Source organism: Saccopteryx leptura, chromosome 2 (assembly GCF_036850995.1).
Source record: "Saccopteryx leptura isolate mSacLep1 chromosome 2, mSacLep1_pri_phased_curated, whole genome shotgun sequence".
NCBI lineage: Eukaryota > Metazoa > Chordata > Mammalia > Chiroptera > Emballonuridae > Saccopteryx > Saccopteryx leptura.
Window position 1 is genome coordinate 243235525 of NC_089504.1, and position 16197 is coordinate 243251721.

Consider the following 16197-nt stretch of genomic DNA (forward strand, 5'->3'; position numbering starts at 1 on the left):
CCTACTCTACGGGGAAGGGAAGTGCTGACAGCCTAGAGCTCATGACTCACTCCTCCTCCAAGCCTCCCTCCCATCTCTACTTCATATCCCCCTCAACTCTATTTACATTCAGTTCTCTGCAAATAATCATTTTCTGTATAGTTTACAAAGACATACCGTTTATTTGTTACTTACTTGTAAGTTCTTCCAATAAGAATTCCCTTTCTGTCTCCCAAAATAGAGAGTAGGCACACAGTCAGTTCTTGAGGATCTGGTCCATCCATCCTACGTTCCCATTTACCTTCGAGGTAAGAGCTGCTGACTATCAGCACTTGTAAGTAAGATGCGGTGTGACCTATTATCCAAGGTTTTCCCTGGACATGTCTGATGAAGTAAATGACAAATACCATAATATAAGAAAATGGTTTTATTCCTAATTTTTAGTTCCCGTACAGTTTACAAATACACTTTGACTCTGACAGTATGACTTTACAGCTAGCAAAGCAGCTGAACTAATACCCATAAATACAGGTGGGGGGACAATGAACATCTGCTAATGTTTCTCTACATAAACTAGTCTTTTAATGTCACTTTTTAAAAACAATTGCAAATAGGCTACATAATATACGTGGGCAAAAAGGCAATTAAGTGAATCTCTTGAAACACTAAATGTATAATAAACAGTGCATATTATCAACATTTACATGATTCACATCAAAATGATGACATCCTAAAACATATTCCTTTTAAAGGATAGATTTATCAATAAAATATTACATATCTTTTAATACTCTGGTACTTCATATACTGCAGGAAAATTAATGTAGGTCTAGTCATCAGCTTAATAAAGGATCCTTTTCCATTAGCTTTTATTAATAAAAGAATCACAATCAGGTCATAAATAAACAGGCAAATTATTAATTATATGATTTGAGGTTTAGAATGAAAACCTGTAAAGATTAGTTTGATATACAGCAAAGTTATACGCCACACGGAAACCAAACAGTTTAAATTTTTTTGCCTTGTGTGAACTGCCCGTAGTGAAAAAGAATAGAAAGCAAACGTTTCAATGACGGAAGATACAAGAAACTCTATTTTGGAACTTATTTTTCAAGAGGAAGAGGGAAAGAGATTTCAACAAAATTAAAGGCTAACACAGATCCTAATAAAGGCATCGTGAAGTAGGGGAGGCCACGTGCTTGCTATAGAAAACTTCCTTCCCCCAACAACACACAGAAAACAGAAGCTGTACTGGGTTTGTACTTCTGCCTACAGTCTAAGTGTCCCTTAGGGGTTAGTAAGCTACAATGACACATTTCACAACTGCATACCTTGCCACGTTCCCCTGAACTAGAAATAACCCCAGACCTTATCTTATCCTTAAAAATCCCCAGAAAAACAAAAACCCTAAACATGATCTTGATGATTTTTCTTGGCTTTCCCAAAGCAACTGGGCTCCTTGAGGAATACAAAACACCAAGAAATTCGTACATATATTTTTCTCAACCTCATTTAACCATAGTTGAAAAGTCATTGATTTTGATGGAACAGATGACCATAATTTTCAGGAGGGCCACACACTGGATATGAGGTTGTTTTTATTATTTTTTTTTATAAAAGTTACTAAGACTGAAATTTGGCCTTTTTAAAAAACCCAAACACCATGTGTGCCAGATAATTTTTTCGCCCCAAATATAAAATCCTACACTTATAATTTTAAAATACTCAACCAGGTAGGAGATATTGTGCAAATTTTATGTCCACCAGCAACCCAGATGCCAACCGCATGCATGTATCACACCGATTTTCCAGGTAACCTGATTCACCATCTCTGCCTGCTTTGGCCCTGGGCCCTTTCACTTCCTCAGAAACCACCCCTTTGGAACCTTCATTTCCACTATTTTTTACACCTGCACCCCGAGCTCCCCTCACCGTCACCTGCCCGATTCCATCCCACAGAGAGAAATCTCATCTGAGAAGCTGCACTCCACTTTCTGCAAATACACAATAGGCCTTAGCAACCTAGGGACATTCGTAATCTTGTCTTGGCATGAACTGACCTAACACGACAGTCTGCTGACCTCATGGAGGGAAATCTAAATGAAATCAATGTTCTGTAACACAGAGCTAGCTAGCTAGCCAAGATCAGGGGCTTCCAATCCAAGTATAAGAACCACCGACCCAAAGCGACAGGCAAAGACTAGGTGCAGCGGGTGTATTTATATAAGCAAACTCTCGTAAGCTGGCGAAAGCCTTTGACCCCGAGTCCAGAGTCAAAACATTTCCACGAAATTGAGGCAAAACGGAGAACCATTCAGTATGACGATGCAATAAAAGGAACAGGGGTCAAGATCCGTGTTGCAAATACTGAACTTGAATCTCTTTCTTTACAGGCTTGACAAGAAGACAGTAGTCATTTCCATTCCTCTAAGAAGGGAATCATCTTCGGGCCACTCCTGTGTTCGGAAGCAATTCTGGGAGGGAGGGGACGGGGGTAATGTGGTGGGAACGCTATACATTTTGTTTGTGAAAATGGCAGTCACTGCTCACCCCAAAAGACCTCAGGGTTTTAAGGGAGTTAAAGACCTCAGACGGGAACCACATTCAGGGCTGGTTCTGGACCTTCTTTTCGGCAGCAAAAGCTGGGAGAATTCCAGAAAGGAGACCGTGCTTCAAAGGCAAAGCTGTCGTAGCATTTTATATCTTCACAAAGTCAAGCAGCCAGACTGTAACCAAAACACACTCACCGATGATTCAACACACGGGGCACAGAGGGATGTATCTGGAGAAGGCACTTCAGGTAGCACGTTAGCAAAGCTTACTGCCTGGTGAAAACTGAATGAGCTCCTGCTGCTTCGGTCTGATGAGCGGCCTTGGCAGGACGGCTCCTGCTCATGGCAGCCGGACTGCACGCACTCATGCGCAGAGGCCGGACTGACACCAGCGGCATGAAGCAAGCACCACAGTCGCCTCCCTCTGGAAGGGGGCGCAGTGATGGGGTGGTGCTTTCCTATGCTCTGTCCCCCTGGATACATCCATCCTTACAAGACCAGCCTTCCCAAGGGATGGTTCAGAAAAGATGCTCAGAGCTCGCAGAGCCGGTTGCAATAGCTTCTGAAGGCCCTCTCTCCCTCAGTCTGACTTTTCCACTCACACCAGCGACCACAAGCAGTGTCAGCTTCCCAAGGTCACTCGCTAGCAGCTTCTACTTCTGCTAACAACCGGTTTATTTTTCCTGAGCATTGGTTCTGACAGTCTGTTAGGCTGGGGACCACCAATGAACCACACTCTGCTTCATGCCCTGCTGTCGTCCCCTCTTCCTGAATCTGGGCTGGGCCTGTGACTTGCTCTAATCAACAGAGGGCAGTGGAAGTGACACTGTGACAGTTCTGGGTTTAAGGTGTAAGAAGGCCTGGCCACTACTGCCTTATACTCCTGGGAGCTCTGAGCTGCCACGTACGAGGTCCAGTGACCGTGCTGGCAAGGCCGCATGGAGAGATGACGTGGAGGAGAGACCCAAGACTGCATATATGCAGAGAGGCCCAGACACCCAATGTCTCAGCCAAACTGCCAATCCTCGAGTGACACCAGCAAGACCAGCAGAGGGGCAGCCTGGCTAAGCCCAGTCTTGACTGAACAACAGTAAGGAAAATATAAAGAATTATATTTTAAGCCACTATGTTTTTGGGTGGTTTGTCAGCAACAATCAATAACCAAATCACCGGTTATCACGGATGCATTTTTTTCTTAAATACAAGACAATGCCCAAATGGAAAGAAAAATAAACATATATAGCAAACGTTTCCCTACCACAACCTTCTCGGTCAACAGGATGAATGGTCACTGGTCATCTGCTAAGAAAAAAGCATGCCTTTTATCCTAAATTCCCATGATTTTTCCCCGCATGATTTTTTTTATTGGCAACGCAAAGGAAGACAGTCAACTTCTGACAGTCTGGGGCACTGCCTTAATTATCATTTAGCCCCCAAAAATGGACTCTCCACTACTGGATAAGTAATGATAAATGAAATTGTTCTCAGTTCTACAGGAGGTTGTCACTTAATTTTCCCCATTTTTCCTCTAACAAGTGCCCTATCATCTTCCACAAAGAGAGGAAAAAATTAAATTTGTGAAGATTAAAAAAAAAGAAAGAAAATGCCAATAGCTAGAATGCGAATCACCGCCATCTGCGAAGTATAGAGCACAATTTAACTGCTTCCTCAATTTAAAATAAAACTCTATAAAATACAACACTGTCTACATTGTAGAGATGACTTCTTATCTGAGGAAATGTGTCACTGGGAACTGAGTGTTGGTATTTAGAATACAGTGGTCTGTGAATGGTTTCAGATCCTGCCCATCAAAAGGGACCACAACGCAAGCCTTTGAATTTCAAGTTCATTCTTCACATAAACTTTCTTGCACCTGTTCTTGGTCTTTCCAATGGAGAGGGTGAAGTCCACATCTGGGGAAGAAATAAGTCAAAATTTTTAGGAGCATATGCCTAAAAGTCTGGCAGGGCACTATACCACTTAGAAGTAGATTTAAAGCTTTTAAATATACTTCTCATTAAAATGAGAGTTTCCACGTGAAATACTGAAATTATGAGTTTCTAACTTATCATTAAAATGCACATCACACATGGGCCTAAAAAGGTGACTGGCAGGAGGAGACAGACAAGGGAGACAAATTTCCAACAGCAGAGCTGGAAGGGATGTGAAGTGCCGCAGTCGGAGCACTGGCTGTCCAGTACCCTGTGTCACCCAGCCAGAGGCCACCGGGGATGAGAACTGAGGCATCCATAGTCCAACCATCCTGTGCTATGTCTCCACACTTCCCACATCCCTGCAGATCATCTCCCAGCACAGCCTGGATTAACCAACTCTAACAAAAATTGCAGCAACAGTGATATCTGTGTCCATCACCAATATCAACCATTTCTCTAAAATAAGTGCTAACTTGACCTTCGCAGAATTAATTCTGCATTTGGTTTTAATAGGAAATGAACTCCAAAATTAAGCCATCTTGGAAAAAAGAAGTTCAGGGAGAGGGAAAAGGAGGCCGATTTGTACAACTCAATTATGGTGCACTTTGCTGAAACACTCGCAAGTTATCTGCCTGCTGAACAATGCCACAAGCACTACAAACAATGAATCAACACAGCACTTCCGCCTAAATACCTCTCTGTGCTGCAGTCTCAGCGGGTCATCTCATCTGAAGCTCTTCTGCTGCTGCATCAGACCCACGTTTTCATAGACTCTGGCATTATCTTCTCTCATTCTGAAAAGAAAGGCGACATTAAGAGAAATGCAGTCCGTGCTCTTCAAGCTTACATAACATTTGTAAGGCTCAGAGTACGTTCTCTGGGGACCAGCCATTGTGCAGACATAGTTCCTGCCCCCAGAGCTGGCATGCTAGAACAGGACATAAGATGTCAACATACAGCAATGTAACTGTGAAGTTAAAGTGAACTGAGACTCGAGCCCCTGTTCTTGGGGGTTTGGAGGAGAGGGAATTGTTTCCAGGCAGGCAAAGCCAGGGCGGCCTGTAGGATGAGGCCTCTGAGCGAGACCTTGGAAGAGGGTGAGACATGTCCACACAGAAGGCCATGGTTTGCCTGACCTGTGGTGGCGCAGTGGATAAAAGCGTTGACCTGGAATACTGAGGTTGCCGGTTCAAAACCCTGGGCTTGCCTGGTCAAGGCACATATGGGAGTTGAAGCTTCCTGCTCCTCCCCTCTTCTTTCTCTCTCTTTCTCTCTCTCTCTCTCTCCCCCCCCCCCTTCTAAAATGAATAAATAAAAATAATTAAAAAAAAAAAAAAAAAAAAAAAAGAAGAAGGCCATGGTTCTAATCTGAAGCAGAAGGACCTGAACGGGCAAAAGTTTGAAAGCGGGAAAGTGTAGGAGCAGTCGGATCCCGAGTCTGTCTACATAAAGGGGATAGTGAACATGAGCTCAATGATGGGTTTCAGGGATAAAGGTGGGATAAAGGCCAGTGCAGAGCCCTGACTCTGTCTGCCGGGGACGCCAGCCCAAGAGGGGTGAGACAAAACAAGCAGAAGGGACTCGGGACCTGGGTCTGTATCCTTGCAAAGGGAACGATGAGAACAGAGACAGAGAAGCACTGGCCACAGGCAGGCACTGGTTAGTAACACGGGAGTCATCAGAGCTGATTCTGTTGGGCCAACACGAGGGAAGTTTGCTGGCAAGGACTCAGAGTCCTGACATGCTGGTTCCACTGCAAATCACTGCAGATGGCAATTTCCAATACCAATTTCCCAGTCTGTCCGCCCGGGAAGGGAAGAGCAGACAGAAGGAAGACGCAGCGCAGTGGAGGGAATACTGTTGTCATGCAATTTCACTTCAGTGTCAAACAGAAAGCAAATACAAACACAAGCCTCGTGTACGCTATCTAATACGTTTATAAGAGAGAGTATTAAAGTCAACAGGGGGTTTAAAATGCACATCAGAAGCAAATAGAGATAAAACTCTTGGTGGTGGGGGGAGCCAATGTCATACCAGAGAATGACTAGAATATACAGAAAATAATAACTTACAACTGCCATTCACGTAATCAATTTCATCAATGGTTTCCTATCATGTTCTAGTTTAAACAAGGAGCTGGCAAAGTTTTTCTATAAAGAACCAGGGTAAATAATTCAGTCTCTGCAAGCCATACAGTCTCTATCATATATTATTCTTGGGTGTGTTTGTGTTTATAACCCTTTATAAACCTTTCACAAGCTGCATATAAGCAGGCCGTGGGCAGGACCTGGCCTGGGGGCTGTAGTTGGCTGACTCCCGGTTTAAACTCCAAAGCAGATTTCTGTTGATTCTGGCAAATGAGCAGATCATGATTGTGATGCCACATTAATGGTCAATTTACTTCTACTTAGCAGTCTCTACATCAAAACGGGTTCTATCCACATCTGCAACAAATCCTACCCCATCAAAAGAAAAATTAGATTCCTCTTAAAAAATCTCAACCTGATATACTAACAACTCCACAGAACCCTAGCTTGTGTACCAATCAGCCTTTAGCATAGGTAAATTAAAATTTAGATAGCCACCAATATACTCACGACACTTGGGCAAAAGTTCAATTGAAGGTGGTGTGCTGCTATAGACTTGTAGGTTTGCGAGCTTGTCTATTCAATTATGTTCAGGCAAAGAGAATTTCCCCCATTGCTACTTACTCTGCACAGGATGGCGTTGGGGTACAGGGCGGGAGGGGGCTCTGCTCTCCACTTGTCTGGTCCGTTAGGGAATACTTAATATTCGTATACTCGTGACCTTTCCTCTTGCTTTTCTGAAAGGTGAAAAATGCGTATGTGAGGAAATGTGAGTTTTTTTAAAAAGGAATAAAATTGCAAACAGAGGGAGAAACAGGTTGGACCCTGAATACCGAAATGTTGACTAAATATTAGGGAATTCACCTCCTCAAGATAAATATACCCTACGGATGAAAAGTACTTATGAACCATACAATTCAAAAGCACAGAGAGTCACGCATTGAAAACCTATTGTAGTAAACCAAATGTATCTGTTTTTGAGCTAGGAGAGAAATCACACTTTCTCTGTCACATTAGCATCTAATCATTTCATAGTTTTCTGGCACCACATGTAATGATGTGCAGGTAAACCGCTGAGAAAAGAGGTCCAGAAATAGATTTACTCCAAGTCAAAATGGCACAACAGCACAGAGATGGCAGTGCACTTATCAGAAGCAATAAAGCATTTCATCATATCTTTCCCAAAACCCCATGCCACCCTAAAGACCTTAACAACTTTAAAACTTTCTTTTTGGTTCCAGATACCCTGGGGGTGGGGAAGGATGGCAAAGAATACTAGTAGAAGGCAATTTCATCTCAGACGCAGAGTGAACTACATTTGGTAGGATTCCAGTTAGAATTCATCTAGAAATAACCAAGCCCAGAAACCGAGTCCACTTGATCGCCATCATTATATAATGCTGCATTCACTATAGGATGGCTCAGGAAAGAGCATGTGTTAGAATGGGTATCCATACCACATACCGATGTACACTGCGGGATAGAAGATAAGCTGGTACTATTACTCAGGTGTGCAGTCAGTCAGTACTGGCAGTAATAACTAGTTAGTGTCCAGTGACAAAGAAAAGGCATTATCTCCTACAACCTTGAACGTTTACTTCTTGAGAAACTCATGCACACAAGCCTGGGAGAGCTGTATAAGAATGTCCGGTGACATGCTATGCAAATAACATTCACCAAGAGAACAAACAAATGCGATGTATTCGTATCATGAAATAACATGCAACAGCACAGAGGAACAACAAAATGTGAGTGTGTGCACACACGTGTCAAAACAGATTTCATAAACAATGGTAAGTGGGAAATCACAAATTGCAGGAGAATAAAATAGAATGATACCATCTGTCTAAGCATTCTAAACATATAAAACAATGTTATAAAAACACTTTGAAAGTATATGATTGTCTAACCACTCTGCTAAAATTAATACAAAGTAACACTGAATGTAAACTGTAGTTTGAAAAATAAAATTTGGCCCTGGCCAATTGGCTCAGAAGTAGATTGTCAGCCTGGCATGTGGAAGTCCCAGGTTTGATTCCCAGTCAGGGCACACAGGAGAAACAACCATCTGCTTCTCAACTCACCCCCTCCCTCCCACAGCTATGGCTCAAATGATTGGAACAGGTTGGTCCCAGGTGCTGAGGATGGCTCCACAGCCTTGTCTTAGGTGCTGGAGTAGCTCAGTTACCGAGCCATGGAGCAGTGGACCCACATGGCAGAGCATCCCCTGGTGGGGTTCTTGCTGGGTAGATCGCATCAGGGCACAGGTGGGAGTCTGTTTCTGCCTCCCAGCCTCTCAATTAAAAAAGAAAAGAAAAGAAAATTTAAAGTTCTCTTAAAATATGTTAACTTCTATAAACTTACAATTAAATGAATTAAATATTTAAAACAAAGGTAAATAAGCTTATTACTTCCTCACTATTCCATTTTTCTGTTATCTATACTCTTGGGGTTATTTACATCAGTTGCATCCATATAGTGGAAATACTGTATATTGGTAACTGCTACACCTCTCTCCCCCACTGTGTCTGCAATGATGTCGCATTTTTAGCTTACCATTGGCCATGGTGGAAACATCAACACCATGGAAACCTAAAAATTCTATAAATCAGGGTTTGATTTATGATTTTGCAATTGTCTAGCTGTTACACTGTGAGTAGCCAAATAATTCTGTGCTTGTATTCTCAAATATAAAGAGACTGCAAGGCTCGCAATGGCCTTTGGGGTTCTGAGGGTGGAGATAAGGGGTGGAGCAAAGGGAACCTCAGCTGAACTGTTACATTTGTTTACTTTTAGAAAATGGCCTTAAAAGAAATGGGACAAAACCCAATAGTCCATGAGAAGTGTGAGGCAGAGTTTAAAAAATGTTTCAAAATAAAACATAAAGCATGAAAGAAATGTAAAGCTACTGAAGTTTCTTTCTCCTTTCCTTACTCAAAACAACAGCTAATAAAAATTGCAAATGTTATTACACATAAAACAAGGAAATGTCACAACTCTGAGGCATCTCTACGGTAATAGTTGAAAGCTGGACCAAAACAAAGAGGGAGCTGAGAACTGATACACACCCACTCAGACGACAGCAGGAAAAGGAAACCCTGAATGTCACTTTCAGACAAGTGCAAGGCCTGGTGGTGTGGGGGAGCCATTGCCAGTCCAGGAGAGGTGGGGAAAGCCTTGGATAAAGCACTTCTGCTTCCCAACATAGAAAGGGGACATTGTAGACAGGTTAGTAGAAAACACACTAAAAAACGTATCAATAAAATACATAAAAATGATGTAAAAAGAAAAGAGATTTGAGCCCTGGCCGGTTGGCTCAGCGGTAGAGCGTCGGCCTAGCGTGCGGAGGACCCCGGTTCAATTCCCGGCCAGGGCACACAGGAGAAGCGCCCATTTGCTTCTCCACCCCTCCGCCGCGCTTTCCTCTCTGTCTCTCTCTTCCCCTCCCGCAGCCAAGGTTCCATTGGAGCAAAGATGGCCCGGGCGCTGGGGATGGCTCTGTGGCCTCTGCCTCAGGCGCTAGAGTGGCTCTGGTCGCAACATGGCGACGCCCAGGATGGGCAGAGCATCGCCCCCTGGTGGGCAGAGCGTCGCCCCTGGTGGGCGTGCCGGGTGCATGCGGGAGTCTGTCTGACTGTCTCTCCCTGTTTCCAGCTTCAGAAAAATGAAAAAAAAAAGAAAAAAAAGAAAAAGAAAAGAGATTTGATATGAATAGTGGAATTCCTAAAGACAGGAACAAATAGAACAGAAAAAATAGTCTAAGACATAATGCAAGAAAATGTTCCTGAGATTTAAAACAAAACAAAACCAACAAAAAAAACAACCCCGAATTCACATTTTGTTTATTTATTTATTTATTTTACAGAGACAGAGAGTCAGAAAGAGGGATAGATAGGGACAGACAGGAATGGAGAGAGATGAGAAGCATCAATCATCAGTTTTTCGTTGTGACACCTTAGTTGCTCATTGATTGCTTTCTCATATGTGCCTTGACTGTGGGCCTTCAGCAGACCCAGTAACCCCTTGCTCGAACCAGCGACCTTGGGTCCAAGCTGGTGAACTTTTGCTCAAACCAGATGAGCCCATGCTCAAGCTGGCGACCTCGGGGTCTCGAACCTGGGTCTTCCCAATCCCAGTCCGACATTCTATCCACTGCGCCACCGTCTGGTCAGGCTGAATTCACATTTTTAAAAGGCACTTAATATAGGGAAAATCTTCACAATCTCCCAAACATCAACAATAAAAAATCTGCCTGAATTAGATCTCCAGACAGAAAAAGTCTGTGACATATAAGAGATAACTGAATTGACTTTAGACTTCAATACAGCCAGAGAGTTCTTAAAAATCCTGTGGGGGAGGGGACAAAATGACCCAAGAATCTTATACCCTGCTATGCTATCCTTTATATATAAACCCAGTGGTCAGACATTTTCAAGCATGTAAAAACTTAGAATACAATACCCTCTTTTAAACAACTGCTAGATAATGAAATCTAGCCAACAGAGATACCAAATGAAAATTTAAAAAAAGAATTCAAAGAAATAGAGATCATGGTAAGTAAGGTGACCAATCATCCTCCTTTAGGGAAGACAGTCCTCCTTTTGTAAGTTCTGTCCTCCCTTGAAAAGTGTCCTCCTACATGTCCTCCTTTTTGATATTGGAAGACTAATCTATAAATGTCCATATTAGATTGATGCAGAGTCGATCCACTGCGTGTGATGTGACATATTTGTATCTAAATAAATACTTTTTTCTTACAATTATTAAAAATTAATAGACATGTAAGCATAATTACAATATAAATTACAAATGTTTTTATTATACATTTAGCATATTATAGTGTATTACTGTTGCAATGAGTAAAATGTTTCTTTTATTTATGATATTGTTTTCTTCAATTTATTTTTGTCCTCCTTTTCATTGTAAAAATGTTGGTCAACTTATGGTAAGAGAATTAGAGCACTGATTTACATACAATGCTAACACTAGACGACTGTGGTCATTGTAAATATATGAATGTAACAAATCATGTCGAAAATCAGGAAGAGAAAAAAGTGCTAATTCTCTTTCACAGACAAAGCTAAACATCATGATAATAATAAAAGCAGTTAGCATTTTCTAAGCACTTACTTTGTGCCAGGCAATACTTTAAATAAATTATCTCATTTTAATCCTCATAACAACCTCTTGAAATAGAAACTATTATTGCCCCTGTTTTACAAATGAGGAAGTGAGCGATTTATATGTCCTAGCTTTAAAACGGGTGTTGGTAAACTAATGGCCTGCAGGACAAATCTAGTCTGACACCTTTTTATAAGGCTGTGAAATAAGAATAGTTGAAAACGCTTGACTCCCACATTAACAGGCAGCTGGTGCCCTCCATTCGTTCCGCTCCCTGAGACCACGTGGAAAAGGAAACATCCTACAGGACAGTTAAACCAGAAAAGAATGGACCCAGGTCCCTGCATGACCCCACTGCACAGAGCTGCCCTACGCCCCCTCACCCCAAACCCCTGCCAACTCAGACTTTTATGTTGAAGAGAAATAACCTATCTCTTGTTTAAATCACTATTATTGAGGCTTCGTTAAAGCAGCCAAGCCAATTTACTAACTGATAAAAGTCATTTCAGAACTTAATGGTCTGGGGAAGAAGTTACAAAACAGAAACCCAAAGAGAAAATGTGTTGTCTTGCCTACAGAGTGTTTTACCTTTTCCGGACCACTTTTTAAAAATCTAAAGGCCTTGTGAATAATCACCTGAGTCCCAGCCACCAATTTTTAGCACTGAAATACTGACTTAAGTTGAAAGCAATTTTTTAAAAGAGACAATATAATTTAAAATGAAATAGGAAATGGAAGAATTGGCAGAGAACATAATTTTAAATTTCATTCTAAGGCTTAAAAATCTTTTTTGTTTTGTTTTGTTTTTGTTTTTTTGTTTTTCCATTTTTCCCAAGCTGGAAACAGGAAGGCAGTCAGACAGACTCCTGCATGTGCCTGACCGGGATCCACCCGGCATGCCCACCAGGGGGCAATGTTCTGCCTCTCTGGGGCGCCGCTCTGTTGCATCCAGAGCCACTCAAGCGCCTGAGGCAGAGGCCACAGAGCCATCCCCAGAGCCCGGGGCCATATTTGCTCCAATGGAGCCTCGACTGCGGGAGGGGAAGAGAGAGACAGAGAGGAAGGAGAGGGGGAGGGGTGGAGAAGCAGATGGGCGCTTCTCCTGTGTGCCCTGGCCGGGAATCAAACCCGGGACTCCTGCACGCCAGGCCAACGCTCTACCACTGAGCCAACCGGCCAGGGCTAAGGCTTAAAAATCTTAACTAATTTTTTGAATAAAAATTAAAAATACAAAAATAAGTCAACTGAAGCATAAACTTGCTTTCTGCTCAGACCATTTTAAAAATCATGGTGAAAAAGCACATTACACAAGATACAGCCTGTTAAAAAAATTTTTTTTTGTCTTTTTCCAAAGTTAGAAGCGGGGAGGAGGTCAGACAGACTCCTGCATACACCTGACCGGGATCCACCCAGCATGCCCACCAGGGGGCAACGCTCTGCCCATCTGGGGCTTTGCTCCATTGCAGCCGGAGCCATTCTAACACCCGAGGTGGAGGCCATGGAGCCGGCTTCAGTGCCTGGGCCAACTTTGCACCAATGGAGCCTTGGCTTCGGGAGTGGAAGAGAGAGACAGAGAGGAAGGAGGGGGGGAGGGTGGAGAAGCAGATGGGCACTTCTCCCGTGTGCCCTGACCGGGAATCGAACCCGGGACTTCCACACGCCAGGCCGACGCTCTACTGCTGATCCAACTGGCCAGGGCCAGCCTGTTAAAATTTTAAGTGTCCAGTCGAGGATTGTTGACTATATGCTGTTGTTAAACAGCACATCCCAAGAATGTTTGCATCTTCCACGACTGAAACTGTATGCTCACTGAACAGCAACTCCCCATTTCTCCCTTCCTACTAAATAGTTTCTTGAAACTCAAAACCAGTATTTCTACATGAAGTGATTACAAGAGAATTTTATAATGAGAATTAATACAAATGGGGCAGGAATTATTTCAATGAATCAAAGGAGCTCTACTTGGAAAAGCATGAACACACAGAGCTTTTTATATGACCAGTGCTCTCAGCCCTGAGCCGTGGGGCCAAGTGCAATGCTGGAGCTTTTCAGCTGATTTAGGAAGAACAGGAAATAAAACAGATTCAGAAATCAGACAAGTTTGTTCTCAGTACATAGGTGTTGTTTTGATTTGTTTTTTGGGGAGACAGGTGGAGAGAAATTTGTTTCAGAGGCTTAAAAGCGACCTGAAACTGATCTATCCCCACCTGAATTCAATGACATAGCATAGTTACCAGGCCTTTTGCAATGTTTGCAGTAAAGCTTACGGCTTTGCCAACTGACACAGCGCCAAGGTTGAGAGAAGAGACTGACCACAAGGCTCTAAAGTCAACTGGTATTAAATATCTTTCCATGTGAAGTAACCCCAGTAATTACATTCTTGAACTATAAATTACAAAGAAGCCCAAAAGCCAAAAGCAGGACAAGCATAAACTGAAAATGCTCTTGTCCAGGTTACAGAGCAGCAGGACGACTTGACCCGCGTGCTCTGGGTTCCAACATCAGGAAAACAAACGCCCTGCGCCTTCCACATCTAATCCCAGAATCTGGTTCTACTTCTCTCTGTGGTGACTACTGGCCCCGCCCATGCAAACCACCATCAATTCTCCCCCTGGATCCCCTGCAGCTGCTCAAGCCTAGAGCCCACCCATTCTTCTCCCTCTTTTTTAAATGAGGATCTTTTGATGTCACTCCCCTGCAAGCCTTCCCCCTCAAAATCTGGTCCCTGCATACGTTTCCAACCCCACCGTCACACTCCCTGCTCCTCTCCTCACTCCCTCTGCTCCAGCCACACCAATCTATTTCCAATCCACACACATGACCAGCTATGTGCCCAGTACCCAGCACAGTGCCCGGCACAAAGTACAACCGACTTTAATGTGGGAATGAATAACCAAGTGCACAAATGTGAAAATAAATGCATTTATTGGACCAAAGAGATTAAGGAAGGTATGTGAAGAAGCACAAGTCTAGGGAAACAAAATAGTCTTGACATATGGGGGTACGGAGGGGGGACAAAGAGTTGCATACATGTACGGGAGGTTATAGAGAGAGAGAGAGAGAGAGCAGTAATTAGCTAAGCAGCAATTCCAAAAAATGGTATACCAGTACAAACAAGCATACCCAGTACCCAGATCTTGGCTTCAAAATACCAAACTCTTCAATAAGAAGAATCAGGAATCCTTTGAAAAATGGCTGGGAAAGTATAAGGTCAACCGGGACCATCTTGTGTTGTCGGAAAGTGTAAGCAAGGGCTCAGAAATGGGACACAGCTAAGTACACAGGCGCCAACTTGAAAAGGTTTGCACTCGCCAAATGTGGACAGTTTAAGCAGCAAAATAATTAAAAGTAAGAGATTCTAAGCCATTCTGACATAAATAAATAAACGAATAACTAAATAACTAAATAATTAAGGAAGGGGAAGCTTTTCCTTGATACTAGGCTTCCAACAACTGAACGAAAGGGTATGCTGGAAAGAGAAAATGACTGCTGGGTACCTCTCACAAGAGTCATTATCCAGGCGGTGAAATGAATGTTCAATTCGTAGGCAGAAAGTATGATGGAAAATCAGTTATTCATATAGTCTTAGTATTAGTTAAAAAGGGGAAAATGGTAAGCTGACAGTGGAGAAATCTGACTGACAGCACCTTCATCAAGGGCCCAAGTTAACGCCACCAGTAATGAAACAAATCAACAGATGGTGCCACGTGAGGGACACATCAGTCCTGTCAAAAATGCATGGCCTGAGTCTAATCAAGAAAAAAGACCACACAATTCCAAACGGAGGGGCATTCCACCGAACAGCTGGCCTGAACTCTTCAAAAACGTAAAGGTCATGCCTGACCAGGTAGTGGAACAGTGTCGATAGAGCGTCGGACTGGGACATGGAGGACCCAGGTTTGAAATCCCGAGGTCACCAGCTTGAGCGCAGGGTGGTGGCTTGAGCATAGGATCATAGACATGACCCCATGATCACTGGCTTGAACCCAAAGGTTGCTGGCTTGAGCCCAAGATCACTGGCATGAACAGGGGTCACTCACTCTGCTGTAGCCCTCCAGTCAAGGCACATATGAGAAATCAATCAATGAACAACTAAGGGGCCACAATGAAGAACTGACACTTCTCATCTCCCTTCCTGACTGTCCCTATCTGTCCCCGTCCACCACCCCTTCTGTCTCTGTCAAAAACAACAACAACAAAAACAAACCATAAAGGTCATGAAAGATAAGGCCTGAGAAACTATTCCAGGGTAAAGGAGCTAAAGACACATGACAATGAGATGCACCATGTGACCCAGGACCACATAAAGGATATTAGCAAGACAAATTGGCAAAATATGAATATGGTCTGTAGATTAACAAGATAGTATTACATCAATGTTAATTTTCTGATTTTGATAATTTTACTACGGTTAGAGGGAGAGAGAAAGAGAAAGAGGTGGGGGTATGAATGAAGAATAAATTGTGTTAAAATGTTAACAGGAGAACTGGGTGAAGAAAATTCCACATACTGTTTTTTGCAAAT

At 42.9% G+C, this 16197-nt stretch overlaps 1 protein-coding gene across 1 annotated transcript in view; it reads right to left on the reverse strand.

The window, feature by feature from the left end:
* Positions 1-388: 388 nt before the first annotated feature.
* The window catches only part of PTPN11 (protein tyrosine phosphatase non-receptor type 11), an 85951-nt gene continuing 70142 nt past the window's right edge, over positions 389-16197 (reverse strand). Inside the window, exons 14-16 of the mRNA XM_066370870.1 lie at positions 7177-7289; positions 5160-5259; positions 389-4444 (exon numbers count right to left, since the gene is read on the reverse strand). Of these exons, the coding sequence (XP_066226967.1) occupies positions 5190-5259; positions 7177-7289 (183 nt within the window). The 3' untranslated portion in view covers positions 389-4444; positions 5160-5189. The remainder of the gene's footprint in view (positions 4445-5159; positions 5260-7176; positions 7290-16197) is intronic.